The sequence below is a fragment of the Dromiciops gliroides genome, chromosome 2, assembly GCF_019393635.1.
Source record: "Dromiciops gliroides isolate mDroGli1 chromosome 2, mDroGli1.pri, whole genome shotgun sequence".
Lineage (NCBI taxonomy): Eukaryota > Metazoa > Chordata > Mammalia > Microbiotheria > Microbiotheriidae > Dromiciops > Dromiciops gliroides.
The window spans coordinates 346,482,159-346,509,393 of record NC_057862.1 but is presented as its reverse complement, the minus strand read 5'-3'; the positions used below and the strand labels follow the sequence as shown (position 1 = coordinate 346,509,393).

The window sequence follows — 27,235 nt, the reverse complement described above, 5'->3', positions numbered from 1 at the left end:
TTACTAGCTGTGTGATCCTGGGCAAGTCACTTAACCCCCATAGCCCAGAAAAAAAAAATTAAAAAAAAAAAAAGATAAGGAGACTAACTGTTGACTGCTTACTAGATTGTAAGCACATCTGGCTGATACTTAAGGGTACTTAAGAAGGTATGTTCTCAGAAGCTAAAAACTTTGAACTTTACATTGAGACCACCTTTGGGTCCAATGAACCAATGAATTTGAATGACACTAGCCAATCAGCTTGAAGAACCTCCCATTTCTGGGAGGGGAACATGAAGGAGGAAGCAGACTCTGGTGAGAGAGTTCTTTCTCTTTTGGTGCGAGAGATCGGCGTGGTGGTGGCAGAGGACTTCAGAAGTGAGAGCTTTAGGAAGGTTAGGACTGCCAGGTTAAAGGAAATCTATTCTCTATCTTTCAATAAACCCTTAAAAAACCTAAACTCATTTATCAGTGATTTTAGTCAGTTTCTCCACAAAACTGGTGGGGGGGACAGATTAGAACCCATATTTAGCATTTTAAATAACACAGATTACATGTATGCAACCCCATATCTGGGCTCAGAATAATGTTGTTACATTCATATCTGAGAGAAATGCTAACTTTCTGTTAGAACAGTGGTATCACACTAAAATGGAAACAGGGCCACTAAAACATAATAAGGATCCCTATGGGCTACATATTGACTTAGAAAAGCCACATATTAATATCATCTATGCTATATTGTATTTTTATTTATTTTGTTAATTTGAACCCAGGGCCTTTGACTCCAAAGCCAGCTTTCTTTCCATTGTACTGCACTGCTCCTCATGAACAAGAGGGGATTTGATCTGGGTCCTGAAGGACCGAGTAGTGTTTGCCTAGATGGAGGGGGAGGGGCAGAGAAAGGAGTGTCATGATCCAGAGCACAGAAAGGTGAGGGGAAGCATCTGCTAGAGAGGGATCAGTTTGGCCAGAGCAGAGGGTTTGAGAAAGATGAATCATTTGTAGATAAGGCTCAAAAGGTAGGTTGGGGCTCTTCTCTTCTCCTCTCCTCCTGTACATATGTAACCAAAGTACTATGTCAGGAAATTGGAGACATGATGATCTTACCCCTTTGGGGTCAGCGTTCTCTTTCTACTATCTCCTGGTCCTGGAGTCACATGCATTTCTTCAGACTCATTAGTCCACAGTCTAAATGGTCTCTATGAAATCCTGAATTCTCCCCAATTTATAAAAGGAAAACCCCTCAGCCTTCCTTTGAGCTGACAAAGCTGATCACATGCATCCCTCTCCAAGTAAATAACTCACCTATCTCCACTCCCCATGCCCTCTCTGTCCCACTCCTTGAAAAGTACTCATTTCATTGTGGAAAAACTACATACAAAACAGAGTCCCCTCAACTCTACCTGCCTCCTTCCCCTTCACCCCCAACAGAAAGGTGACACCACAAGACCAGTAGCCTTAGAAGCATTTTAACTTTTTCCTCTCTCCTTTTGTTAATTTTCCCAGATGCTAATCCTTTCTGGATGCTTCCCTAGATGCTATTATCCCTCTCCATCTCTCCTCACCCACATCTTTCCTGGATGTCTAACCACTCTACTTATGCTCTGTCAGTTAACCTTTCCTTTCTTGCCCTTAAACATACCCAAGGTGTTCCAGGATTTAATAAACTTTCACTTGGTACACTCTTTCCCCCACTTACAACTGGTGTGTCCTTGGCCCTATGCTACTTTAATAATTTTATCAATGACTTGGATAGAGGTATAGATAGCACAATATCTGCAGATGACACCAACCAGGACATTCTAGATTACAAAACAGAGATTCAAAAAGATCTTGACAAGTCAGAATGAGAAGTCAAACTAATGAGGTTAATTTTAACAAATAAAATGTAAAGTCCAAGAAAATTCACTTCATGTATATAGGATAAGGCCAGTGTGGTTATATACCATTTCATATGAAAAAATATTTGGGCACTTGAGCAGATGGCAAGCTTGATGTGCACCAACAGTGTAGCATGCTGGTCAAAAGCACTGATGGGGGGCAGCTAGGTGGCGCAGTAGATAGAGCACTGGCCCTGGATTCAGGAGGACCTGAGTTCAAATCCAACCTCAGACACTTAACAATTACTAGTTGTGTGACCCTGGGCAAGTCACTCAACCCTAAATGACTCACAAAAAAAAAAAAAAAGCACTGATGGAATCTTGGGCTTCATTACAAGAAGATTAGCATCTAGGGCAAAGGGAGTAATATCCCTCCTATACTCTGGCCTGGTCAGACCATACCTTTGCTATTAAATGTTCAGTTTAGGGCATCATGTTTTAGGAAGGATATTAATTAACAAGCTGGAGAATATCAAAGAGAGTGACAGGGATAATAAATAGGTTTGAGACCATTGGCTGAAGAAACTGGAGGTATTCAATTTGGAGATGAGAAGATTTGGGGGATGTTGGTGGGGCTGGGACAAGAGAGACATCTTTAAGTGATTTGAAGGCTGTCACATAAGGATCAGACTGGTTCTGCTTGACACCAGGGTTCAGAGCCAGGATGTCGCAGAGGAATACATTTAGACTCTATGTAAGGGAAAACTTTTCAGTGATTAAATCTGCTTTAGATTGGAATTGGCTAGCTCAGACCACGGGAAGTCCATCATCACTGGAGGTCTTTGGACAGAGGTTGGATGGTCATTAGACATAGAAATAAACCATTTATTAAATATGTTTTGTGTTCTAAGTGCTGTGGATACACATTCTAGTGAAAAGAAACAGTCCCTGCCCTTAAGAAATTTACATTCTAATGGGGTAACATAAAATACCAGAAAAGGGAGCTGAAAAGCAAGGAGGGGCAGAAGAGATGGCCTCTGGGTAAGCTGGAAAAGTAGTCTAGAAAGTTAAGGTGTGACCCAGAGCAAAAGTAAGCTTTGCTCTTTGTAGATAGTTCCCTGAATGATGTTTCGGGGAAAAATCCATCATCAAGCAGAAGGGGAGGTGTTGCCAATAGAGAAGGTATTTGGGGCGGAGGTAGAAGAGTCAGAGAGATGGAGAGTCAGGGGCTGAGTCAGGTTAGAAGTTGTTAGGATTTCTGGAGTGCCTACTTCCTCAAATGGTGATTCTGGAGAGGAACTCATCAATTGGAAAGGTAGATTTGATAGCTGGACTAACTGTTCAGCTATGGCTTGGGATAGATGATCTTTACGGTCCTTTCTAACCCCAAGATTCTATGATGCCATTCCATTTTGATCCTTGTCCTTCTAGGCCAAATTTTGTTACTATCCATGCCTGCTGTGTTAATTCATCCACTACACTTCTTTTCTCCTTGGCTCCCTGGAAGTTGTCTACTTCATTACTCGAATGAGATAATTGTATAATGGCACATAGTAAGTACTATATAAATGTTAATTATTATTATTACTCTACTGAAACAGCTCATTGGTCCCTAAATGTCAAGAGATCTCTCTTCTCCACTAGACTTAAAGTCAACAACTTCCTTTTGGATACTCTTAAACCTGGCCTTTTGTGACTCAGTGGTTTCTTCTTTCTTCTCTGACTCTTTCCCCCGTGTTGTTTTTCTTCCCTTTGGCAAATGCGGCTGACCACAAAGTTGTTCAAGCTACTTCTCACATATTTCCATTCTCAAGGAGTTTGTCTATTCACATATTTTACTACTTCCTGTACAGATAGAGTTCCCAGATCCAAATCTCTAGCTTTAGCCTCTTGCTTTCTTCTAGTCCCGCATTTCTAGTTGTCCAAGGACACAAACATCTGATTGAGGGGAGGGATACAGGCAATTTCCCCTCTAACAATTAATCAATAAATGCTTATAAATCACCTCCTCTTATCTACCAGGCATTATGCATACCAAGAAAAGATTCAAATATAAAAACAAAGGGACAGGGCACCTAAGTGGCGAAGTAGATAAAGCACTGGCCCTGGATTCAGGAGGACCTGAGTTCAAATCTGGCCTCAGACACTTGACACTTACTAGCTATGTGACCCTGGGCAAGTCACATAACTCCCATTGCCCCACAAAACAAACAAACAAAAACAAAAACAAAAACAAAAAAACAAAACAAAACAAAACCCATAGGGATAGGAACTAGATCTGGTGACTTTTCTGATGCAGTCCTCTTCCAAAGCAAGGCCTTTGCTGTGACTTTTAACCTGAGAGGCATCCCTAGAGCACTCAGGCATGAAGTGATTTGCCCAAGGTCACCTAGTCAGAATATGCTAGAAGTGAGATATGAACCTAGGGTTTCATGGCTCTAAGGCCAGCTCCCTATTTATTATGCCATGCTGCCTCTCATAGAAAAGTATATAATAATAGGTAACATTTATATAGCACTCACTATATACTATATGCCAGTTATTGTGCTAAGCACCTTACGATCATCATCTTATTCGATCCTCACAACAACCCTAGGAGGTAGGTGCTATTTTTACTCTTCTTCTTCCCATATTATAGATGAGAAAACTGAGGCAAACAGAGGTTATATAACTACTTGCCCAGGGTCACACAGCTAGGAAGTATCTGAGGCTGGATTTGAACTTTGGTCTACTGACTCCAGGCCCGGTGCTCTATGTACTGTGCCACCTGGCTACCCCCGAATGTACAAAATAAACATAAGGTGATCTATGGAATTAGGGTGGAACAGATCAGGAAGGGCTTCATAGAGACTCTAAGAAGCAGAGGGTGAGAGGAGAGTGCATTCTAGGCATGGCAGAAAGATTGTGCAGAAATGGGAGAGAACGTGTTGGGTGAGAAGCAACAAAGCCAGTTTGGTTGGATTGTAAAGTGTGTCAATGGGTGTTACATATAATAAGTCTGGGAAGGTAGGCTGGGCCCAGCTTGTGACCGACTTAAAATGTCAAACACAGGACTCTGTGTTTGATATTGGAGGTCATAGGGAGCCACTGAAGCTTCCTGAGTAGAGGAGAGATATGGTCAGACTTGCCCTTTGGCAGAGACTTGAGGCAGGGAGGTCCCTGAAAGAGGCTATTATGATCTGGGGAAGAGGTGAGGAAAAAGTGGCCTTGATACTACTGTACTTGCCCCAAATTGGTCACTTCTGTCAAATAGTGCCACTGCTGTCCATACCACCCCAATCTTCCCAGGCCACCAGTCTTAAAACAGAGGATTCCTTTTATGTTGCTCTTTTTGGCCTCTTAGATCTCATCCATTACCACATTCTGCCAATCCATCCCCAGCACCCAGCCACGGTCCCAGTGGTCCACTGCCAACTCATTACTGCAAGTCCATAACGGACACACTGCCAGCCTTAATATCTTCAGCCTCATTTTCTTCCAACCCATCTGACATTTGCATGCAGAGGCTATCATGATCATCTCTAAATATTTAGCTTATTTTTTTAAAAAACAACACCACAGTATTTATTTATAACAATCTTTTTTTTTAAATTGTGAGTTCCAAATTCTATTTCTCTTTCTACCCCCCTTCCCCAGTTACTGAGAAGGCAAGGAACATATCATCAATTATACATGTGAAGGGGCAACTAGGTGACGCAGTGGATAGAGCACCAGCCTTGGATTGAGGAGGACCTGAGTTCAAATATGGCCTCAGACACTTGACACTTACTAGCTGTGTGACCCTGGGCAACTCACTTAAGCCCAATTGCCTCACAAAACAAACAAACAAACAAAAAAAAGAATTATACATGTGAAACAGGTTTTCTTTAAAAGATGGAAAGGATGTATGCTATTATTATTATTCCCATTTTATTTATAGTTGAGGAAACTGAGGCAAACAGAGCTTAAGTGACTTGCCCAGGGTCACATAGCTAGTAAGTGTCTGAGACTGAATTTGAACTCAAGTCCTCCTTATTCCAGGCCTAGCATTCTATACAGCATGTTACCAGTTGTCTCTAGTTCCACTACTCCATAATGGCTGTCCAAAGTCATAGAACCAGTTAGTGGAAGAGCTAAGATCAACATTCAGAACTTCTGACACTATGCAAAAATGCCTATCTTCTTTACTTGCACATGGTCCTTCACCTCAGTTAGGTTAAGAGGCAGCTAGGAGGTACAATAGATAAGAGCACTGGACCTGGAGACAGAAAGACCTAAGTTCAAATCCCAGCTCAGACACTTACTAGCTCTGTGCTTCCGAGGCAAGTCATTTAATTTTTGCCTTAGTTTCCTCAACTGTAAAAAGGAGATAATAATAGCATTTATTTTGCAGGGTTGTTATGAGGATAACATTTGTAAAGCCCTTCATAAACCTTAAAATACTACCTAAATTCTAGCTATTGTTATTTATAATTTTTACAAACATATTTAGAATGGGGATTTTTCTTGTCTTTGTTCCCTTTAGGTAGCACACATAATTGGCATCCCATAAGTATCAGTTGACTATTTCTATGGAAACTTGTGAACAACAAATGGCATTGGAGACACCATCAAAGACACACAGGCCTGGAAAAGGAGGTAGGTCAGTCATGTGGTCAGAATAAGGGATAACAATATATATGGGCTGGGAGCTTCATTGTTATCAATGAATACTAGGTCTGTACTCAGAGAATCTGGATTCAAATCCTGACTCCACTAATTCTTTCCTATGTGACCTTGGGCAAGTCACTTTAAGCTCTTTGGGCTTTGGTTCCTTTTCTGTAAAAGGAAAGGGTCAGTTTGGATAGCCTCTAAGGTTCATTTTACCTATAGATCTAGGATCACATAATGCCCCCCACTATTTTGGGTCAATCCTCTAAAAATTTTACAGATATGCTGGTACAAGAATCTCACAAGATGGAAAGACAAAGATGGTCTACAATCTGCCTTGGAAGAAGGACTACCCCATACCAATGGGATGGGAGATCTACTGAAGGCTATGTATTTGTGTGGGCTGCAGTACAAAGGAAATCTGAGGAGGCCTGGTCCCTGACCCTTTAGTGGGAAGAACAGAACTAGGAAGAACAATCAGTAAGATCTCATGAGAACAAATGGCAAACCTTTTCCTCAGCCCTCAACCTTTTCCTAAGAAAAACTATGATGCATAAAAAGTGCTTAAAGTGATTTTTACATGAGAAAATAGAAAGTTTGTGATTGGTCAGTACATGGTTGGATGTGGCTGGCCATGGAACAGGTTGTTAAGATTACAACAGCATGAGATGTTCATGTTAGGCAATCAAATGAATAGAGTGATTGGGAAACTGGTAATGGAGCTATGGAATGAATGTGTATTTGTGCATAGAGAGGGAAAGGGAGTGGGGGAGAGAGGAAGGGAGGAAGGGAGGGAGGGAGAGGAAAGAGAGAGAGAGAGAGAGAGAGAGAGAGAGAGAGAGAGAGAGAGAGAGAGAGAGAGAGAGAGAATATATATACAGATATGTAAGAGAAAAAGAGAAAAAAAACCACAACAATGAGGCCTTATGAGGCCAAACCAAAACAGGTCATAGGAGTGCAGCAGAATAAGTAGGCCCACGTGTGAAATCAGGGTTTGTACCAAGTTAAATGCCAACCTAATTGAAGCAGGAAGATGGAGGAGATAACTGAAGTTCATCTTGGTGACTGAGAAAAGTAGAATTGACTTTCTTTAGAAGAATTCTAAATAAACTTTTTTGGGGGGTGGGGGAAGGGAAAAACTTGCCTCCTGATGAAATCAAGAAGAAACTAAGGCTTCCCTTCCTTAGGTCCATTCCCTCTGCCCAGAAAGGATGGAGGGCACAGGAGACATCTAACCCACTCTTTCTTCTTCCCCACCCACAATTCCACTCCACCCACCAATAGCATACTCTTTTGAGTGCATGAGACCATCAGTAAAAAGCATTTTCCCAAGGGTAAATGTAATCCACCCTACCCCCTAAATGACCCCTTCCACCCATATTCCCCATTCACTTAGAAATAACAAACCTCTGTATCACAACTTCAAGTCACTGTGGTCGGAGAACTCACCTGCAATGTGTCTCCAAAGGACAGCTTGTGGATGACATGAGTCATGTCTGGATTCTGGGGTTGTGCAGTGGCACTGTGTGTTGATACATGAAAGTTGCCAGGGACCTATTTGGGCCGACAGCCCACAGGGCAAAAAACACAGGAAAACAAGCTTTTAGGAAAAAAAAAAGTTCCCTTCCTTCCTTGCCTGATTCTATCTATGGAAAGTTGGGCAGAAATCATGGCACTTTTAAGTATGTCTTATCCAAAGTGAGACCTAAGGAGGACTCTGGGCCATGGTTCACATCAGCTGGGGGGGATAAGGTGTCTCCTCCAAGTGAGGGGAAATGTCTAGCAGGTGGAAGCCAGAGATGGTGTCTGTATTCCTTAAGCTCATGGAGGCAGGGACAGGGTGTCAGACTTTAGAATGTTAGGTCCTTGAGGGCAGGCACAGGGTTTGTGCCTTTCTTTCTATAGCCAGTGCTTGGCACAGAGTAAGTGCTTAACAAAGCCTTGTTGACTGGAGAAGAAAATCTATGACTTTCACTAAGATCCCATGATCTCTAGAGCTCTTCCTTCCTCTGATAGCAGTTTGATAATCTAGTTGGAGGTCAGAGCAATGAAACCAATTAATCGAAATGATTCAAAGAGCTTGCAGACTTGGTATTTGCATCAGAATCCAAGGGACTGCCCCTCTCTCCCCCTAGCAAGTCTGACTCAATGACTTATTTCTATACTTGTTTCTCTCCCACCCTCTCCCCTGCCCCTATCACCAGTATGCTGATCACGTCACAGTTTGGCAGAATAAGGGTGACTCACAAAAGCGAGTGCTGGCCCGCAGAAATGAGGGATTTTGAGGGCATGTGATTTATAAACCCACTTAGCCTTCACTAATGGACTTAAAAACATATGGTGCCAATCATATAATGCCTGCCGAAATCCTGACTACCTCCTGCTGACTCAGTGAGTCAGTTAACTCCAAAAAAATGCTGCCCACTGAGGTTTCAAACAGTTTCAACCAAGTAGTTGAGTTGCCAACACAGTTTGAAATATTCAGTCTCTACCATCATTTGTTTTAGATGTATGGGCTCTATGCTGACTTTCCAGCATATAAACTTGCCTATAAATTCAAATTAAGCTCAGCTCCCCACAGCCTAAAGGTAAGCAATGAAAGGAGGGAAACTCACCAGGGTCTTGAAAAGTCTGATACAGAAAGAGAGGGATCAAAGACGTCAGTTATTCAAATGACCAAGACGAAAATAAGCCATCTTTAAGCTTCATAACTAACATCATTAATTTAAAGTTACTATCTTTCAAAAGACATCAGTAGGGGCAACTAGGTGGCACAGTGGATAGAGCTCCTGTCCTGGATTCAGGAGGACCTGAGTTCAATTCCAACTTCAGACACTTGACACTAGCTGTGTAACCCTGGGCAAGTCACTTAACCCCAATTGCCTCACCAAAAAAAAAAGTTATCAGTAATAATAACTGACATTAGTAGAGTACTTTAAAGAGAGGCAGAGAAGGATAGTGGTTAGAGAGTTTTCCTCAAAGCCAGAAAGACCTGGGTTGCAGAGTTTCCCCCTACACCATCTTCTTGTGTGGATCCCAGCTGGGCAAGTCCTTTTACTTCTCAGGGCTCAGCTCTCTAAGTCTCTAGGTTATATAGAAGGTGCCAATCTGTAATGACAGAGGGGGTTTCTTCACTCGATCTGGACCCAGTCTTGAAGACCCAGAAAGGAAAGTTCTTGCCAGCTAGTCTTTGGCACCAGAAACCAATTTATCAGGGGAAATAACATTCAAGAAGAGACACTGCCATCTGCTAATGCTGCTGTGGAAACCTTTCCTTAAGTGTTATCACCCCCTTTAGAAGAATGTAAGCTTCTTGAGAACAGGTACCATCTTGCTTTTCTATTTGTAGTCCTCTTAGCACAGTGCTTTACACAAAGTATTTAGTCAAAGCTTTATTCAGTCAGTCAGTTCCTCTTCCCTTTGTGCATATTACTTAATATACATTATCTCATTTAAGCCCTACAAAGTATTTAGGACTAGGTACTACAGGTTTTATTGTTACTGTTTTATAGATGAGTTTTAAAGAGGTTAGGTGACTTGTTTAAGGTCACATAGCTAATAAGTGTCCAAGATGGGATTTGAACCCAGATCATCCTTACAAATAAAGCACTCTTCTACACAATGTTGCTGTGAGTGTGTGTGTGTTTAAATCCTGTTTCCCTCAATGGAATATAAGCTCCCTGAGGACAGGTACAGTTTCATTTTTGTCTCCAAATTCCTAATCCCTAGTACAATGGAAGCTAGGTGATACACTGGATGGAGTGCCAGGCACGGAGTTAGGAAGACTTCCTGAGTTCAAATCTATCCCTAGACACTTCTAAGTTGTGTGACTCTGGGAAAGTCACTTAACCTCTTGGTCTCAGTTTCCTCATTTGTAAAATGAGCTGGAGAAGGAAATGGTGAACCGCTCCAGTATCTCTGCCAAGAAAACCCCAAATCGGGTTACAAAGAGTTGGATGCAGATGAACAACAACAACAAAAAAAAGTACAATGGCTGGCACATAGTAAATGTTAAATACATGCTTGTTGAATGAATGAATGAATAGAATAAGATTTACTGGAGAAAGGCTCAGAGATGCTAACTGATAGAACAGTTTACAGGAACCCTGCATAGACAAGAACTATCAGTAGCTAATTTAGAGCCACAGAAACTCTGACTCTGGGCAAAAATGTTTAAGTCAAATCCTGTTTTAGGTGTCCGTAGAACATCTCCTTTAACCTCCCTTTGCAGGGTGAAAGGATATGAATGAAATTTGAAACTCTTAATTTGAGCCCTGGAAAAAAGCAGGTTTATAGGTCACTCATGATTCTGTTTTCAATTTGTGTTCTTTGGAAAACAAAGTTTATGAAATGGTCTTTTCAAAACTGAAATAGAATATGACCCCAGGGAAGAAAGGAAGACCACCAAGCTCCAGACTCAGAAGATCAAGCTGGAGAGCAGATTGATTACTTTGGCATCCTATAAACTTTACTTTTGCCCTTTGAGTAATGAAAGACAGCATGGCATAAGTGGAAAGGAGCCTGGCCTTGGACTTGGGAGGATGTGGGCACCAGGTCCAAGGCAGCTCTGTCAGTCTAAGTTATGGATGAATCTGTGAAAGAATCTCTTAAACTGATGAAATCACAGGCCCATACTTCCCATAGATACGAGATTCTGCATTACAGTCTTCTACTGGGCCCTTAATTCTTGTATGATGGTGGACCTTGGTTTTCAAAGGTTTCTAGCAGAATTGAAACTCTGTCAAAACCTACCACTGAGAAAGCCTTCCAATGAGGACCCAGTGAACTGGAAATCTTTTCCTGCCCTCACAGAGCTCACCTTGGTCACAAGGTGATGAGTCTTTTCAATTAGTGCCCTGGTTGGCACTCGGTGCTCTTGAGATCACTGGTTATGATGGTTGTGATGTAGGCCCTTAGTGATGACCACTTCACCTGTGCTTCTGGTTAGCATGGGACAGAGTTCACATATAAATGACTAGGGCTTAATTTTGATCCCTTGGCGAACCAGTTCAATGCTATAATGTCCTTTATTCTTGTATCCCCTTTACCTTTGTCCTATCACTGAACAAGCCTTGTTAAACCACAGTCTACCTCTTTTGCTTTACTCACATGCTATGAACTAAACTGGAGGAAATTATGACATCAGGCTTACTGGGTCTACCACAAAGTCAATGCCAACTGGGCCCTTACTGCAGTAATGCAATCCTACTTCTTTTCCCTAACCAAGTCCCTATCCCACTTACCATAGCAACTATTCCAAAAGTTTTCTTCTCTCCTCAAGCCTACTATTCTCTATCCCCACCCCCATCTTTGCTGAGGACTTTATGAAAACTGGACATTAGCCAAGGGGTCTTTCTTATCCCCTCCTCCTCCTCATTTCACAACCCCCTCTGAAATCAGCTCCTACTATCTCCTCTGTCACATGTCAGTCTCTAATGATGAGATAGCTTTGCTGCTTGCAAAGGCCAATACCCCGTTATGTACCCTTGATCCCATCTCCTCCTGTCTTCTTCACCATATTGTCCTTATCAAAAACCCTAGTTTCCCTCTAATCTTAATAATTTTACTATCTACTAATACCTTCCCTGCTGCTTACAAACAAGCCCAATCTCCCTATCCTAAAAAATCCTTGATAGATACCTGCTAGCCATTGTCCTATATCTTGGTAAAGTCTTCAATCACGGATCTCATCATTCAACTGATACTGCTCTCCTCAAAGTTTCCAATGGTACTTAACTGCAAAATGAATGGCCTCTTCAATACTTTTTCACCTTTCATGACTCTGTCCTTTAGGCTGTGGCCTGGGTCTTCGTTTCTTTCTATAGTTTCTTAGTTGATGAACTAACTCGTCAGCCCCTAATGGAACCAAGCTTCAATTATCATCTCTATTAGATGATTCACAGATCTATTTGCCTAGCCCTAGTTTTTCTGAGTTCCAGTCCTCTGGCACTACAAATTATGTGTCCTATAGACATAACAAATTCAAACATGTTAAAAACTCATGGGGGGGGGGCAGCTAGGTGGCACAGTGGATAAAGCACCAGCCCTGGATTCAGGAGTACCTGAGTTCAAATCCGGCCTCAGACACTTGACACTTACTAGCTGTGTGACCCTGGGCAAGTCACTTAACCCTTATTGCCCCGCAAAAAAAAAAATCTCTTAAATATAGCCCCTTCTCTCCACTCATAGTCACCTCTCACCTGACAATAACAATAACCTGTAATAACAACCTTCTATTTGGACTACCTGTCAAGTCTCTCCCTACCCCAAATCCACTTTTCCCATAACTGCCAAAGTGATTGTTCCCAGAGTGACCAAATCATATCTCTATTCGATAATTTCCAATGGTTCCCAGTTACCTGTAGGATCAAATATAGACTCCTTTGAGACTTAAAGCCCTTCATAATATAGCCCCTTCCTATTTTCCAAGTCTTTTAATACATTATTCCTCTCACAGTAGACTGAGCATTGGACTGACGAAGCTGTTGTTGAGTCATTTTTCGGTCATGTCTGACTCTGTGATCCTATTTGGGATTTTCTTGGCAGAGATATTAGAGTGTTTTGCCATTTCCTTCTCCAGCTCATTTTATAAATGAGGAAACTGAGGCAAACAGGGTTAAGTGAGTTGCCCAGGGTCACACAGCTAGTAAGTGTCTGAGGCCACATTTGAACTCAGGTCTTCCTTCAGGCCTTGCACTCTATACACTGAGCAAAATAGGTGCCCAGGGACTGAGTTAGATCTGAGTTCAATTCCTCCCTCAGTCATTTAGGAGCTGTGTGATACTTGGTAAGTCACTTAATGTCTGTCTATCTCAATTCTATAGCTATAAAATGGGAATAATAAAAGTATCTATTTCACAGGGTTATTGTGAGGATCAAATGAGACCACATCTATAAAGTGCTTTGCAAACCTTAAAGTGCTATATAAATGCTATTATTATTGTAATGATCATACAAAGGATTATCATAATGTTTTAGGCAGACTCTCCTCTGGCTCAAATGCACAAAATCTCTTTGGAGTGGTACCAGCCCTTTAGTAGTACCAAGTTGCTGGGATTTGATATCCCCTCCCCCTTCCTTGCCCTAGGGGCAAATCAGATAAAAAGACAAACTACTTATTAGGTCTGGGAAAAATTGATACAAACTAGATTTTCCAGAGAATTTCCTATAAACCCTGTAATCCAAGAGTCAATTTAGAGCCTGATGATGCAGTCGGATTAGCAAGCAGCTGGGGGGAGACGGAAGTAGAATGGAACAGAGAAAAAAACATGAGACTTGGGATTTTAACTTCCTTTCCTAGAGCCTCAGTTTCCTCAGCCATAAAATGAGAGGACTGGGCTAGATGAGGTAGTTTTAAGGTTTCAGTGCTTAGCAAAGAGCCTGGCACATAGTAGGCACTTAATAAATGTTTATTGGCCGACTGTTTCCTTCCAGAACTAAATCCTATGACCATATGAACCTGTTTAATGGGGATATGGCCTATAGAGTTTTTCAGATATCCTGTTTGTTTTTTTTTAAAACCATACCCTAGAATTGCACTTTTTAGCTGGTTTGAGTAATAATGATGCTATTGACCACAAGACCAGGCTATGATCCCAAAGCAATCTGATGTATCTTCAAGCCTAGAACAACCTAAAACCTGTGGCCCAGTGATTGGAGCAACAAGATCACCAGTCATATACTCAGCCCTCTAGTGGCTCTGCTCCAAGGGAGGCACCACACAGCAATTCAGTTTACAGGAAGAAGGCCAGGGAATAGGAGGGAGATGGCAGGAAGAGACCTAACATCTCCAGTCACCTTGTTGATGCTGAACTGGCCCTCGAACCTGCAGCCTTCACCATTGTTCAGAGGTATTTTCATCGAGTTGTCAATATGTCCGACTTCATGTCTCCCCATCTCATCTTGGATGTCCAGTCCGACCACTTCAGAGTACCCAGGGAACAAAAGAACAAGGGGAGAGTCACAATGAGAGCAAAGAGTGAGGGATGGAGGCTACCCTCATAAGAATTTATTGCAAAGCATCCATCACCTGTTCAAATGGAGAGAGGGAGGGTGGCCAGTCACAGGAGTAAGAGAAGATCTCTTTAAATCTAAGGAAATACAGACTCTCCCTTTAGCTCATAGAGTTTGGCTTAAATTAAGCAGTGAATGGGCATGAGGTAGAAACACTTTATGAAGCCATGGAGGGGGCTGTCTTTGCCAAGTACAAGGCTAATGAGGTCCAGATGGAATTCTACTATCTAGCTGGAGTAAAGCAATCTAGGAGAAAAGAACTCTGCAGGTGATTAATGGGCTCCAACAAGTCTCTTTCTTGGGGTGTGCTGTGCAAGAGGATCTGGCAATTTGGAAACAAACTGGTAGCTCTGGACTATCAGTCCTAAATCCATCATCACCGACCAGCTGTGAGACTGGAGAATTGGCTTCCATTTTACTTGGGTTCCACTGTCCCATTCTGAAAATGGGACTTCAAAGGCCCTATGAAATGTTGCAAGTGGCAACCAACAAAATTGAGGGTGAGCCTGGAAAGCATAAATGACTACAGAACCACAGGCGTTTTCCATGGCAGGTTAACCAACACATTCCAAGGCTACAATGAAGAAGAACAATTGGGAGGAACTTAGAAATAAGGGTTCCTTGGTTTCAACACCAGAGCATTACATAGTCCCAAATGCGGGTATGTGTGTGTGTGTGTGTGTGTGTGTGTGTGTGTGTGAAAAGAAGAGTAAGAAAAAAAGACAACACAACTAGGAGACCCTTGAAATTCAGGTAGGGATATCAGAGGATATCCAAACCCTGGAACCAAAAATGCTGATGTGGGCTGGCTGCTTCACTGTATGATCCAAGAGTGGAAAAAGGTCCAGGGGGAAGAAATCCCTTTCCACTATGCTAATGCTACCAGGTCTCCAACATGACTAAATTTTTCCTTCTTTCAAGAACACTGTTTCTGCAACTCCTGAATGAAAGGTTTAAGGCTAGATTTATTTTTCTAATGGAAAGAAAAAACAAACCCATTTGAATGGCACAGGGTCCCTTGTTCTGCTCCTACTCTGGGTTAAAAAAAAAAAAAGAAGATGTAATTCCCATCTGAAACCCCAAAAGCAATAATGAGAATGAATTATTCATTGAGATTCTGGTTTCTCACCAAGCTGCTCTAACCCACAGTAGTCCCCATTAACAGATGTCAAAGAGGAGGTGTCATTTGAGGGGAAATGACTTAGCAGGGACTCAGAGCCAGGGGCATTAGATTGTGGGGGGTGGAACTGAAGCTTACTGTGGCCTTGGGAAGTCACCCAATCAACAGCAAAGGCAGAATGTTAAGGGAATAAAAGAGCCCTTCGTGGTACTCACATTCACAGTGTAAATTTGGTAAACTGATGTTCAGACTGACATCTATTTTGCCTCCACTGTTCTTATCTGGATCGTCAACATACAGCTCGTTCACTCTGTGGGAGAGACAAACACAGGGGCCTTCATTGTTATGAATGTGCACCACCTCCCCTGCTTCCCCACAAAGCACCATACAGTTTGACTTACTTCTCTCCGTCTGCACTGTATAAATGGACTTCTACAATATATCCCTATTTAAAAATTCTTCATCTGTTGAGCCACAAATCAAGGCCACGGAGGGAAAAGGCTCAGTTAGTGATTTATCCCTAATATTTGGAGACTGGTGTCAGTGAAAATAATCACATACTCCCCTTAAGATGTCCCTTTCTTATGTTGCTTATAGCACCACAGAAAGACTATGACATATAATACAATGATAAAAATAGTATAAAAAATAACTTTGAAGGACTTTAGAACTTGGATCAATGTTAATCATAAGTCTGGAGGAATAAAGATGAATCATGTCAACTACCTTCTGCTAGAGAGGTGACAGATTTAAAATGCAGAGTCAGACATATTTTAGATATGGGCAGTGTGGGAATTTATTTTGCTGGACTATGCATATTTAGGATGAGATTTTTTTTCTTTTACTTTTTCAATTGGGAGGGAAGTGGGTTGAACCCCTCCTCTGATCCAGCTTCTCATGAAGGACATTCAAGTATTTTTGAATTAGCAATTGATTCATATTTAAAGACTCTATAAAAGAACAGACAAAAGAGAAAGAGAAAGCTCATACGGAATGAATTATGCTCTCCATTATGTTCTCCATGTACTTGCCAAATCAAAAGATCCTTGAACTTATCAGTTAATCAACAAACATGTATTCAGGACTGATTCTGTTAGGCACTACACTAGGTGTTAGGCATACTAAAACAAAGATGAAATAATCCCTGTCCTCAAGGATCTTACCCTCTCTAAGGGGAAACAATGTGTACAATATGCACACATGAGTATATACCAACCATGTATGAAGTAAATGAGAGGTGGCACAGGACAGTGAATCAAGAGGCAGGCTCTGAGTTTGGGTTCCAGTGCTACTTTTGACAGATAATGTGTGATTCTGGCCAAGTCACTTAACTTCCAAGTTCCCCCAGGTGATTTTATGGATAGAGGGAGTTTCCTCATTAGAACTTCCTCTACCATGGCAGCTAGGTGGCGCAGTGGATAAAGCATTGGCCCTGGATTCAGGAGTACCTGAATTCAAATCCAGCCTCAGACACTTGACACTTACTAGTTGTGTGACCCTGGGCAAGTCACTTAATCCTCATTGCCACACAAAACAAAACAAGACAAGACAAAACAACAACAACAACAACAACAACAACAAAACCTCCCAAAATAAAACTCCCTCTACTGAGACCTAAGTGTGCCTGGAGGCATGGCCAATAGATGAATGGTAAAATGACAGGAAGTTTTCCAAAGTCCTGTTACCCACAAATGACAGGAAAACATGCTCCAAAGCACTGATCATGACAAAGTCATATAAAAATAACTTTACCATTTCTTGACTTCAAAATTGGTGAATATGATAAACAAAGAGCCATCAATATCTGTTCTTTTAAAAAATTGAAATTCACAAATGTGAGATAAAATGTACAATTTAGATATACCATAAAAAAGAGAAGTATACATGGAATGAGTTCTAATATGCATAGTTTGAATTTCTTTTTAAGTAATAAAACATTCAACATGGCACTTAAAAAAAAACCAACTCCCTCTTCCAATAACATCATAGGTCTAGTAAAACAACAATAACAACAACAACAACAAAAATAAATACAAAGTTTTTGTTTGTTTTGGTAGTGGAGGAGCCAGCAGCTGGAAAGATCACAGATTCACAGATATAAAATCAGAAGACACATCAGAGGTCCTTCACATCCAACTCTTAAATTTCCTCATTTTCTAGATAAGGAAATGAAGCCTCTGGAAATTAAATCATTTGTCCAAGGTCACGCAGGTAGTAAACATCAGAGGCAGGATTTGAACCCAGTTGTTCTGACAGAATCTCTTGTCTCCTTCAAGGCTTAGCTCAAAGAAATGGATCCTAAGAGGAGGATGAGGGCATCAGTCTTTGGAAAAGCATGTAGATGGGAGATGGAACGTTGTGCATGAAGAATGGCTGGAAGGCCAGGTTGGCTGGACAACAGAGTATGAAGGGGCATAGGAAGGGCTTTAAATGCCAAAAAAAGGTGTTTGTACTTGATGGTAGAGGCAAGATAGAACCTGGAGTTTGCTGAGCAGGGGAATGAAATGGTCAGATCAGTGCTTTAGTGATCCCAACTTTGACATCTAAGTGAAAGATGGATTGAAGAAGGGAGAGATTAGAAGCAGGGAGTTCAATTAGAGATCTACTGCAATACCCTGAATTAGGGTATTGACTGTGAGAGGGGAGAAAGGGACCAATGTGATATTTGTCACATCTGTGACCTGGTGATTCATTGGATATGTGGGCTGCAGGAGAATGATAGGTTGAGGGTGTTCAAGGGTGTGAAACTGAGTAACTAGAACGATAGTGGTACTCTTAGTAAGGGTAGGGAAGTTCAGAAAATGGGTAGATTTGGAGGCAGGGAGGATGGGGAGAAGATAATGAGCTTTATAGTGGACATATTGATTTTGAAATGCCTTGAGGACATCTGGTTTCAAATGTCCAACAGGCAGCAGGTGATGAAGGACTGAAGCTCAAGAAAGAGAAGAGAGATAAGGATCTGGGAGTCATCTGCATAGAGATGACTGAACCTGTGGGAGTAGATGAGGTCAGAGAGGAAAGAGAAGAGGGCTCAGGACAGAACCCTGGGCTACAATCAGTTAGGGGATAAGATAAGGATGATGATTCACCAAACTAGCCTGAGAAGGAGTAGTCAGACAAGTAGAAGGAGAACCAAGAGCAGGAACTACACCTCTGATAGGAGACAATATCTAAGAAGAGAGATGGATCAACTGCATCAAATGATGCCGAGCTCCAGAAAGGAAGGATCAAGAAGCTTTTGGCTTTGGCAATGAAGGGATCACCAGTAACTTTGGGGAGAATTTCCATCGAGTGATGAGGTCAGAGGTTCGGCTGCAAAACATTGAAAGGCAAAAAGGAGTGGAAATGGAGACAAGGAGCCAGGCAGTTTTGTCTATGAATTTAGCTATAAAAAGGAGAGATGAAGAATAGAAGCTTGAGGGGATAGCAGGTTCAAGTTGGGGTTATTTTAAGGACTGGGGAAACCTGGACATATTTGGAGGTAGAAGGAAGGAGATAGTAGAAAAGTAAAGAATGAAGTTTAGAGGGGTTAGGGAGAAATGACAGTGGAGGAAACATGCTTGAAGGAATAGATTCTAGAGTACAAGTGGGTGGGGAATGTTAGTATGCAAAAAAGAAAAAGAAAAAAGAAAGGGAAATCGAAATCGTCAATGTAAGTTTTAAAAATACACCAAAAGCATAAGTTCAGGCAAAAAGAGCTCTATTGTTTCTATTATACATTTTATTACTATTATTATTTGTGGGGCAATGAGGGTTAAGTGACTTGCCCAGGGTCATGCAGCTAAGTAAGTGTCAAGTGTCTGAGGCCGGATTTGAACTCGGGCTCTCTTGAATCCAGGGTCGGTGCTTTATCCACTGAACTAGGTTGTTCTAACAGATGAAACAGATAATATATATGGCAGTTAAAAGAATTTTGTCTTGACAATGATGGAAGCTGGACTACATGATTTCTTGCTGTCCCTTCCAGACCTATCAATTTCTGAGTCTGTGAGTTAATCCCCTGGCACTATTAATTCAGGCAAAGGCACAAATGTTCTCTCCAAGCAGGCCTCCCTTCTTCAACCTTGCTCCTTGGTGAATGTCATCTCTCCTTCTCCTTTGGTAGTGCCAGGAAAAAAGGAAAGAAAGCTGCCCTTGATCCTCTGGAGCAGCCAGATAAACCTGGGGAGATAAGTGCCCCTTTTCCATATTGAGCTCACATTTTAGGCCCCAAAATAAATGGGACACATTAAAGACACTGCAGAAGCTGGGTAACAAAAGGTCAGCGGAACACACGTACTCTGCCCCTGCTTCTAATACTATGCCACAAAGCTGAGGACCAACTGGCACAATCATTAGTAGGTCAGCTGAGGTGTGGATTGTTTTCTCTTTAAGCTGGATGCCCCTCCTCAGGCTTCAGTGCCCAACTGCTGCCTCCTTCCCATGAAATCTTGACTGTCATGTATTTTCTGGTGACTAATAAGATGGTCATGTAGGGAGGGGTCCCAAACTCCTCCTTCCAGCCTACGAAGGCTTTTCCTATGATGCTCCTCACCTTCCTACCTGGGCTGGAGACACATACCTTTTATGTCTTATTGAGAGATTACTGAGATTAAGTCACACCTTGCAATCTTCCATGGAGAATGAGCTCACTCAGAAGCAGCATTAATCCCCAGGAGGGAGGCTACATGACCTCACCTTTCTGGGCCCCAGGGGGCTGCTCCAAGCACAATCCCCAGCCAACCTGGTTTCATAAGACTCTCAGTCAACTGGCAGGGCGCCCAATTCCCCTTGGTTCTTTGGCATTTCCATGACACGCCCAGCTGGTGCTCTAGAAAGGGCTAAGAGCCCAGCCTTCCGGCCCTTTAAGGCATACACATGCCAAGGGAAGGGATGGAAAACGCATTTGGCCTCCAAAGGCCTTCTTTCAAGTCTGGGGCTGGGGAAGTTAATCTGGGTTATGTAACGCTCCATGTACACAGTGTTTCCCTATGGTTCCTTCTTGAAGGTCCTCAAGCCGCTATATAAACATCTATTGATTACATCTCCCATGGCATCCAGATGAGGTAAATGCAGTCATCTCCATGACATATTGCCAATTTCTCATTCCAGGCTGGCATCTATCTGCCACCCAACACATCCCGGGGCTACTAGCCTTTAACATACAAATAATAGATGTAAACTAATTTGATTGTCCGAGACAAGCAAAGCTGGAAAGATAAATCTGCTGCCAGAAGTCATCAGGTGTGCATTTCAAAATCAAAAACAAATGACTTGTGAAGGAGCAATTGCTTTGGATTGGCCACCAACAGGGACAACTGAGAAAAGGTTGGGCCTTGAAATCCCCAGCACGTGCATGGAGAAACCTATAGGCCCTGACCTTGGGGAAGCCCCATGTTCTCACTATGGTAAAAGTGGAGACTTGGGCAGGTGGGTTCAGGTGACTTGCTCTGAGTTCCTGTGACAGATATTCTCTGTCATTTCCGGGTCCCCCTCAGGGGTTCAGAGCTGCTCCAAGGGAATGTTAAAGTGTCCAGATAGAGCTTTGAAACGGATTGGATCCTTCCTTTGTCTGGGGAATTCTTGAGTACTGAATTTGGAATCGGGGGATCTAAGTTGGAATCCCAGCTCCGATACCTACTGCCTATGCGTCCTTCGGCAAATCACTTCACCTCTTTTTTCTAATCAGTACAATGAAGGGAATGGAATAGATAATCTCTAAGGCCCTCTCCTGCCTAAATCCTTTCCCTGCTATACTCTCAACCAGCAGCTACTGATGGTGTTGTAGACCCAACCTGGGTCTGGATGCCAATGAAAGGTCACCAAAAGCAAATGTGCTATCATCCTATGGGACAAGATGTTTAGGTTCTCAATGATAGGAAACAAGTAAAAAACCCCAAATTATACTACCACCAGAAAGAAACTCAGGAGTCAGTCCTTCAAATAATCCCTCCACCACTCTGATAAAGGTATTTTCAGACTGCTCCCATTCCTCTAACCCTTTAATATTGATGGGGTACTTTTCCCTCAATAATCCTGTGTTGTAGTCAGGAAGGTATATTCCCATTTTAAAGATGAGGAAACTGAACTGCAGAGTCATTCAGGGACTTGTCCAAGGGCCTCACACAAGTTAAGTGTTATAGCTAGGGCTCAAACACAGCTCCAAATCCTTCCTCTCTTGCCTTTCCCACCCCCGATATAGTGATACTATAAAGCTCCAGGAGAACCCGAAGAAGAACGGATTAAACAGAATTGCTCACAGTTGTGTCCAAGCTAACTCTGGAGCAGAATTAGCACAATTAGTTAGAATACCTTCTTGAAGGAGTTAATAAAAGCATGGTGGTGGAGAATAAGGAGTAGGGGGGAGAAGGCATTCCAGGCATGAGAATAACATGAGCAAAGGTGTGGAGGAGGGAACTAGAATGTCGTACGTAGGGGAAAAGCAAATAGTTTCATTTGGCCATGTAGGGGAGAAAGAGGAGAGATGAGGTAGGAGAGGTATGGGGTGAATGGAGGAGGAGCGGCATTGGATGGAAAACCTTGAAATCTGAGGCTGAGAAATGAGTTGGATGACATCTATGGAAAGCAATTTTATTTGCTTTTAGAAGAGCACTTGAATATTTCAGATTCCTGTTCAAAGCCACTGAACTGAATACTTAGTAATTTGGTTGCTCGAAACTTACCATCAATGCAGTGCACAGTAAGATCTTAAGACTTTTTTGGCCTTAGCGATGAGGTTACATAAACAAAATAAAATGAGAATAGGATTCTTCATCTCCACCTACTCTGGGAAGAAGGAAACACACCCTACTTTCTACTGGACTTGCTACAAAAAAGGGGACACCAAATTATCTTGTAAAAAAACTGCCACGAAATCCATCTTCTTACATCTCTATAGCACAACTTCAGAGCCTTGGGTGATGGTAGCTCAACAACAGGGCATGAGGGTATCTTGGGGCTAGCAAGGAGCTCTTCCTAGGGGTCACCTAATTCAACCTGAAGATTTCTTCTACCTCATCCTTAACAAGGGTTCTCTCCCAGACTCTGCTACAAAACTTCCAGTGATGGGGAGACAGACCATTCCCCAAAAGCAGTCCTTTCCCCTTTGGTCAGTTAGTCTGTCAGGCAACAAATATTATTAAGGACTTACTATGTGCTAGGCAGGTTGCTAGAAAGTTTTTCTGTATATCAAGAAAAAAAAATCACACTACAAAGAAAATGGGAAGACACTTCCCCTGCTGCCCTGCTCCCCTGCAGAGGATGGGTGGGTTGGGGGTGAAGTACTGCATATAATATCAGACTTTTTTGCTATGCTGATTGAGTTTGAAGAATTTTTTTCTTCTCTTTTTTCTCTTCTGGGGGGAAAATGTTAGAAGAGATGATCCCTTGGGAAAGGAAAAGGAGAGGGATATAAGGAGAAAAGAAGATGATAGAACAAAAGGTGCCAATAAATAAATATCATATATATGATAAATAACTCCTCAACTTCCACCTATTATTTGTTTGTTTGTTTGGTTTTTTTTGGTGAGGCAATTGGGGTTAAGTGACTTGCCCAGGGTCACACAGCTAGTAAGTGGTAAGTATCTGAGGCCGGATTTGAACTCAGGTCCTCCTGAATCCAGGGCCAGTGCTCTATCCACTGTGCCATCTAGCTGCCCCTCCACCTATTATTATTACTCCAAATTCTACTTTGGGGAGTCAAGTAGAATAAATCTAATCCCTCTTCCTCATGACATTCCTTAAGATACCTGGAGACTTATGTCTCTCCTGTGTCTTTCCTTTTCTAGATTCAATATTCCCAACTTCTTTAACTGTTCCCCATATGGCATGGTCCCCATGCTCCTTCCCCATCCTGTTTGCCCTCTGTTGGATGCCGAAGAAAGGAAATAGGTCATTTCACTTGGCAGGAAAAATACTACAAGAAGGAAAGTGCCAAGAAACTTTAGGGGAATCAGATGGCTTCCATAAAGCGCTTATGGAACAAAAAGCAGTAAAAGAAGCATTGCAATTAAGGTCAAACATCTGGAAATGCCTAAAATGGAATGATGTGGTCATTAATAGCTGAGATTTATAGCATTTGGTGGTTTACAGAGTCACATAATACTCTCTAAGTTGATACTCATAGCAACTCTGTGAGATATGGCTATAGATATCATTGTTCCCATTTTAGAGATACACAAATGTAATTCAGGACACATAGCAAAGTTAAGAATCAAACTCAAGTCTTTTAACTTAATATCTAGTGGTTTTTCTCCTTAACTCTTCTAGTGCTTGTTTCTTCTGATTAGCACCGAGCATATGGCCCCATATATTGTAATACTGCTCTTTTCTCATTTTTAGCTTGATTATTGAAATCTGCTTCCTTTTTCACCTTCCTCCCTAATTCCTTCCCTCAGACACATGGAAATGAGCACTGACAGCAAGAAATATGTCAGAAAGAAGAGTAAGCAATGTGAGGGAAGAATTGCTAAATGGAGGTACCATGAATTTATCTTCCAAAACCTAAGAGATTGAGTTAGAAAAATTCCCCAAGCCAATCCAAGATCATGCCCAAGTATCCCAGTTATGTGACATTGAGCAAGTCAATCACTCAGCTTCAGTTTCTTTATCTGTAAAGTAGTAGCATCTACTTCACAGAGCTGTTGTGAAGAACAAATGTAATAACATCCATAAAGGACTTTGAAAATTTTCAAGTGCTATATAAATGTTAATTTATTGTTATTAGTATTAATTACTATATTAGTGCCAGGATGTTTTAAAGGATGGATCACCTACACCTGATGACGACAAGGCCTAACAACCTCCAAACACCTGCTTCCTTTTGGCAGCAGAGAAAGGAGTGCTGGATAGCTCCCAACACTCAGATGACCCCATCATTCACGGAGGACGACAACTCTGTGGGTTTGAGAAGCAGGTAGAACAGCTGCTGGGCGTGTGAATCAGCTCTCCTGACACCTCCCATAAGCATTCAAAGACTATTATGTGAGGGAGTCAGACACCTGCCATCATTATTGTCATTATAAGTTTGTTTTTTTTTTAACTTGTCTATCACTTTACAGCTAATTCCCACACTTTGTGAATACTGAACTCTGCAAAACCCCAGTGAGGCTCTAAGACTTACTGCCTGGCTCACCTCCCTAGTGCATTTTGTTTAATTTTTTTTTTTTGCAGGGCAATGGGGCTTAAGTGACTTGCCCAAGGTCACACAGCTAGTAAGTGTCAAGTGTCTGAGGCCGGATTTGAACTCAGGAACTCCTGAATCCAGGGCCGGTGCTTTATCCACTGCACCACCTAGCTGCCCCCCCCCCAGTGCATTTTGTAAAAAGAACAAAACCAACATACTCAGCAAATTCAAATCCTCCACCAGGGCATGGAGGTGATCACCTTGAGTAAGGCTATTCTGATGAAATTTAAGTTCTGGCAAGTCTTACTCTGGGGAAAGGCCTCAAGGACAAGTCTGCTATCTCAAAAGCATCCAGCAAGGGAGAAGGACTTCAAGGAGAGGTCTGTCTTCTATGGACCATCCTTTGGAGCTCAGAGAGGTTCATCACCAGCCGCCCAGCTACCAGGCAATCGCTCAACTGTTCAGGCCAGAGCAACTCATGCAGAACATCTACTGAGGCCTGTCATTTGTAGCCCTGACACCATCCTGAGTCCCTAAATTCTTCACCATTTTAGTAACACTAAACCTTTCCTAAAGCACAAATGAGGCAGAAGGCTCAGCATCTCAGTTCCAGTAACTTCTACACTGGATAAAATGCATAAGGTGAGCCTGATATTTTCACTGGCTCCAGAAGAAAGGGACCTGGTTCATCTTTCCTTCTGTTTCCCATTCCTCCATCTGGTCAAGGTAATGGAACTTGAAGTTCTGCTGGCTGTTTCTAGAGGTAAAGATAACTAGTTAACCTCTTTGGACAACTAGTCAGACCTTAGCGAGGAAGCCTGGGGTTTGAACAGGGCCGGGAAGAGAGCTGCTACGGGACTCAGCCTATCGTGCTGGTAGATAATTAATTGCCTTGAAAACATTTATTGGCAATAGTCAGCTGGACCTGGAGTCGGGAAGATTAGGTTCCAATCTAAAAACATTTGGGGCAGCTAGATGGCACAGTGGATAGAGCACTGGCCCTGGAGTCAGGACTACCTGAGTTCAAATCCGGCCTCAGACACTTAACACTTACTAGCTGTGTGACCCTGGGCAAGTCACTTAACCCCAATTGCCTCACTAAAAAAAAAAAAAAAAAAAAAACATTTACTAGGTGTGTGACCCTGGGCAATTCACCGAACTTCTTTGGAACTCAGCTTCCAGAGCTGTAAAATGAGAGAGTTGGCTTTGATAACCTCTGAAGTTCTCCTAACTCTAAATTTCTGCTCCACAATTGTGGTTTTTGTTTTTTAAGATCATTTTTATTTATGAATATGCCCCTTTCCCCTCTTTTACTCTCTCCTCCCCAGTGAGCCAACTTTCTGAACAAAGAAAAAAAATGAAGAAAAAAGCAGTTTAGCAAAACCTATCAACCGAGTCGGTCAATACTCAATCAATAAGCATTTATTAAGCAATGTGCCAAGAGCTGTGCTAAGCCTTCTGCACCTATAGCTCCCCATCTCTGCAGAGAAGGAAAGGACAGGCCACTTCCTCAACTTTTCTCTGGGGTTCACAGCAGATGATTGCTCTCAAAGGAACTGAGTTGCACCTCTGTGCATTGAGCCCAATGAATGCATTGAAGAATAAAAAGGGGGCTGGAAAACCTGCCCAGAGGCATCTGCCCAGCCCTCTTGAGACACCAAGTAGGTGAAAAAGCATTTAGTGTTAGCTGATTACCACGAGTGAGGTCAGAACCGCTTAAACTGGTAACTCTGGCTCGGAAGCCCAGCCGGTGGGGCCACTTACCCAGGAATAATTGATCGTCTGTCCTCAGTGGCGGAGGAGCCACGCCAGGGGAGTCAGTCTGCAGCGAGGTGAACCTAAGTGCTCCTGCTAAACTGTACTTTGTACAAAATAAGCCCATTATGGTATCAACTTGAAAGTCACTGTTCTAACTACATGCTTGGGATAGAATGAAAAAAAGAGCAATGATTTTGTTTCTGAGGGTACTGACCTGCTTAGTACTGGGGAGAAAAACTCGGGGGTGCAAAAATGCCATTTGTCTTCATCAATTTCCTCACCACACGTAAGCTGGCAGGACCCTCGAAAGCTTTTCTGTCTTTTGATTAATAAGAGATTAAGTGGTAACTAAATTAAGTGGCAGCTAAAGAAGCAATGTGCTATGAAGGATAAAACTGGGGTCAGAAGGCCTGAATGTCAGCTCTGAGAGGGATTAGCTGTGTGAGCTGGAGCAAGTTGTTAGCCTTTTTGTACCTCAGTTTCTTCACTTGCAAAAATAGGTGTGCGGGGGCGGCTAGGTGGTGCAGTGGATAAAGCACCAGCCCTGGATTCAGGCATACCTGAGTTCAAATCCGGCCTCAGACACTTGACACTTACTAGCTGTGTGACCCTGGGCAAGTCACTTAACCCCCATTGCCCAGCAAAAAAAAAAAAAAAAAAAAAAAAAGGTGTGCCACTACTTCGATTTCCAGAACTTTACTGGGTTGTTGTGAGGAAAGAACTTGGTAAACTTCAAAGTGTTATAGATATATCACTTATTTTAAGTTATCTTGATTAACTGGAGGTAGCCCAGTGGATAGTGCACCAAAC

General features: G+C 42.2%; 1 protein-coding gene across 1 annotated transcript in view; it reads right to left on the bottom strand.

Annotated features, from left to right (window-relative positions):
• ERGIC1 (endoplasmic reticulum-golgi intermediate compartment 1) overlaps positions 1-27,235 on the bottom strand; it is a 152,408-nt gene that overhangs the window by 31,960 nt on the left and 93,213 nt on the right. The window contains exons 4-6 of the mRNA XM_043986278.1: positions 15,780-15,874; positions 14,229-14,353; positions 7,881-7,985 (exon numbers count right to left, since the gene is read on the bottom strand). Coding sequence (XP_043842213.1) covers positions 7,881-7,985; positions 14,229-14,353; positions 15,780-15,874 — 325 coding nt within the window. The remainder of the gene's footprint in view (positions 1-7,880; positions 7,986-14,228; positions 14,354-15,779; positions 15,875-27,235) is intronic.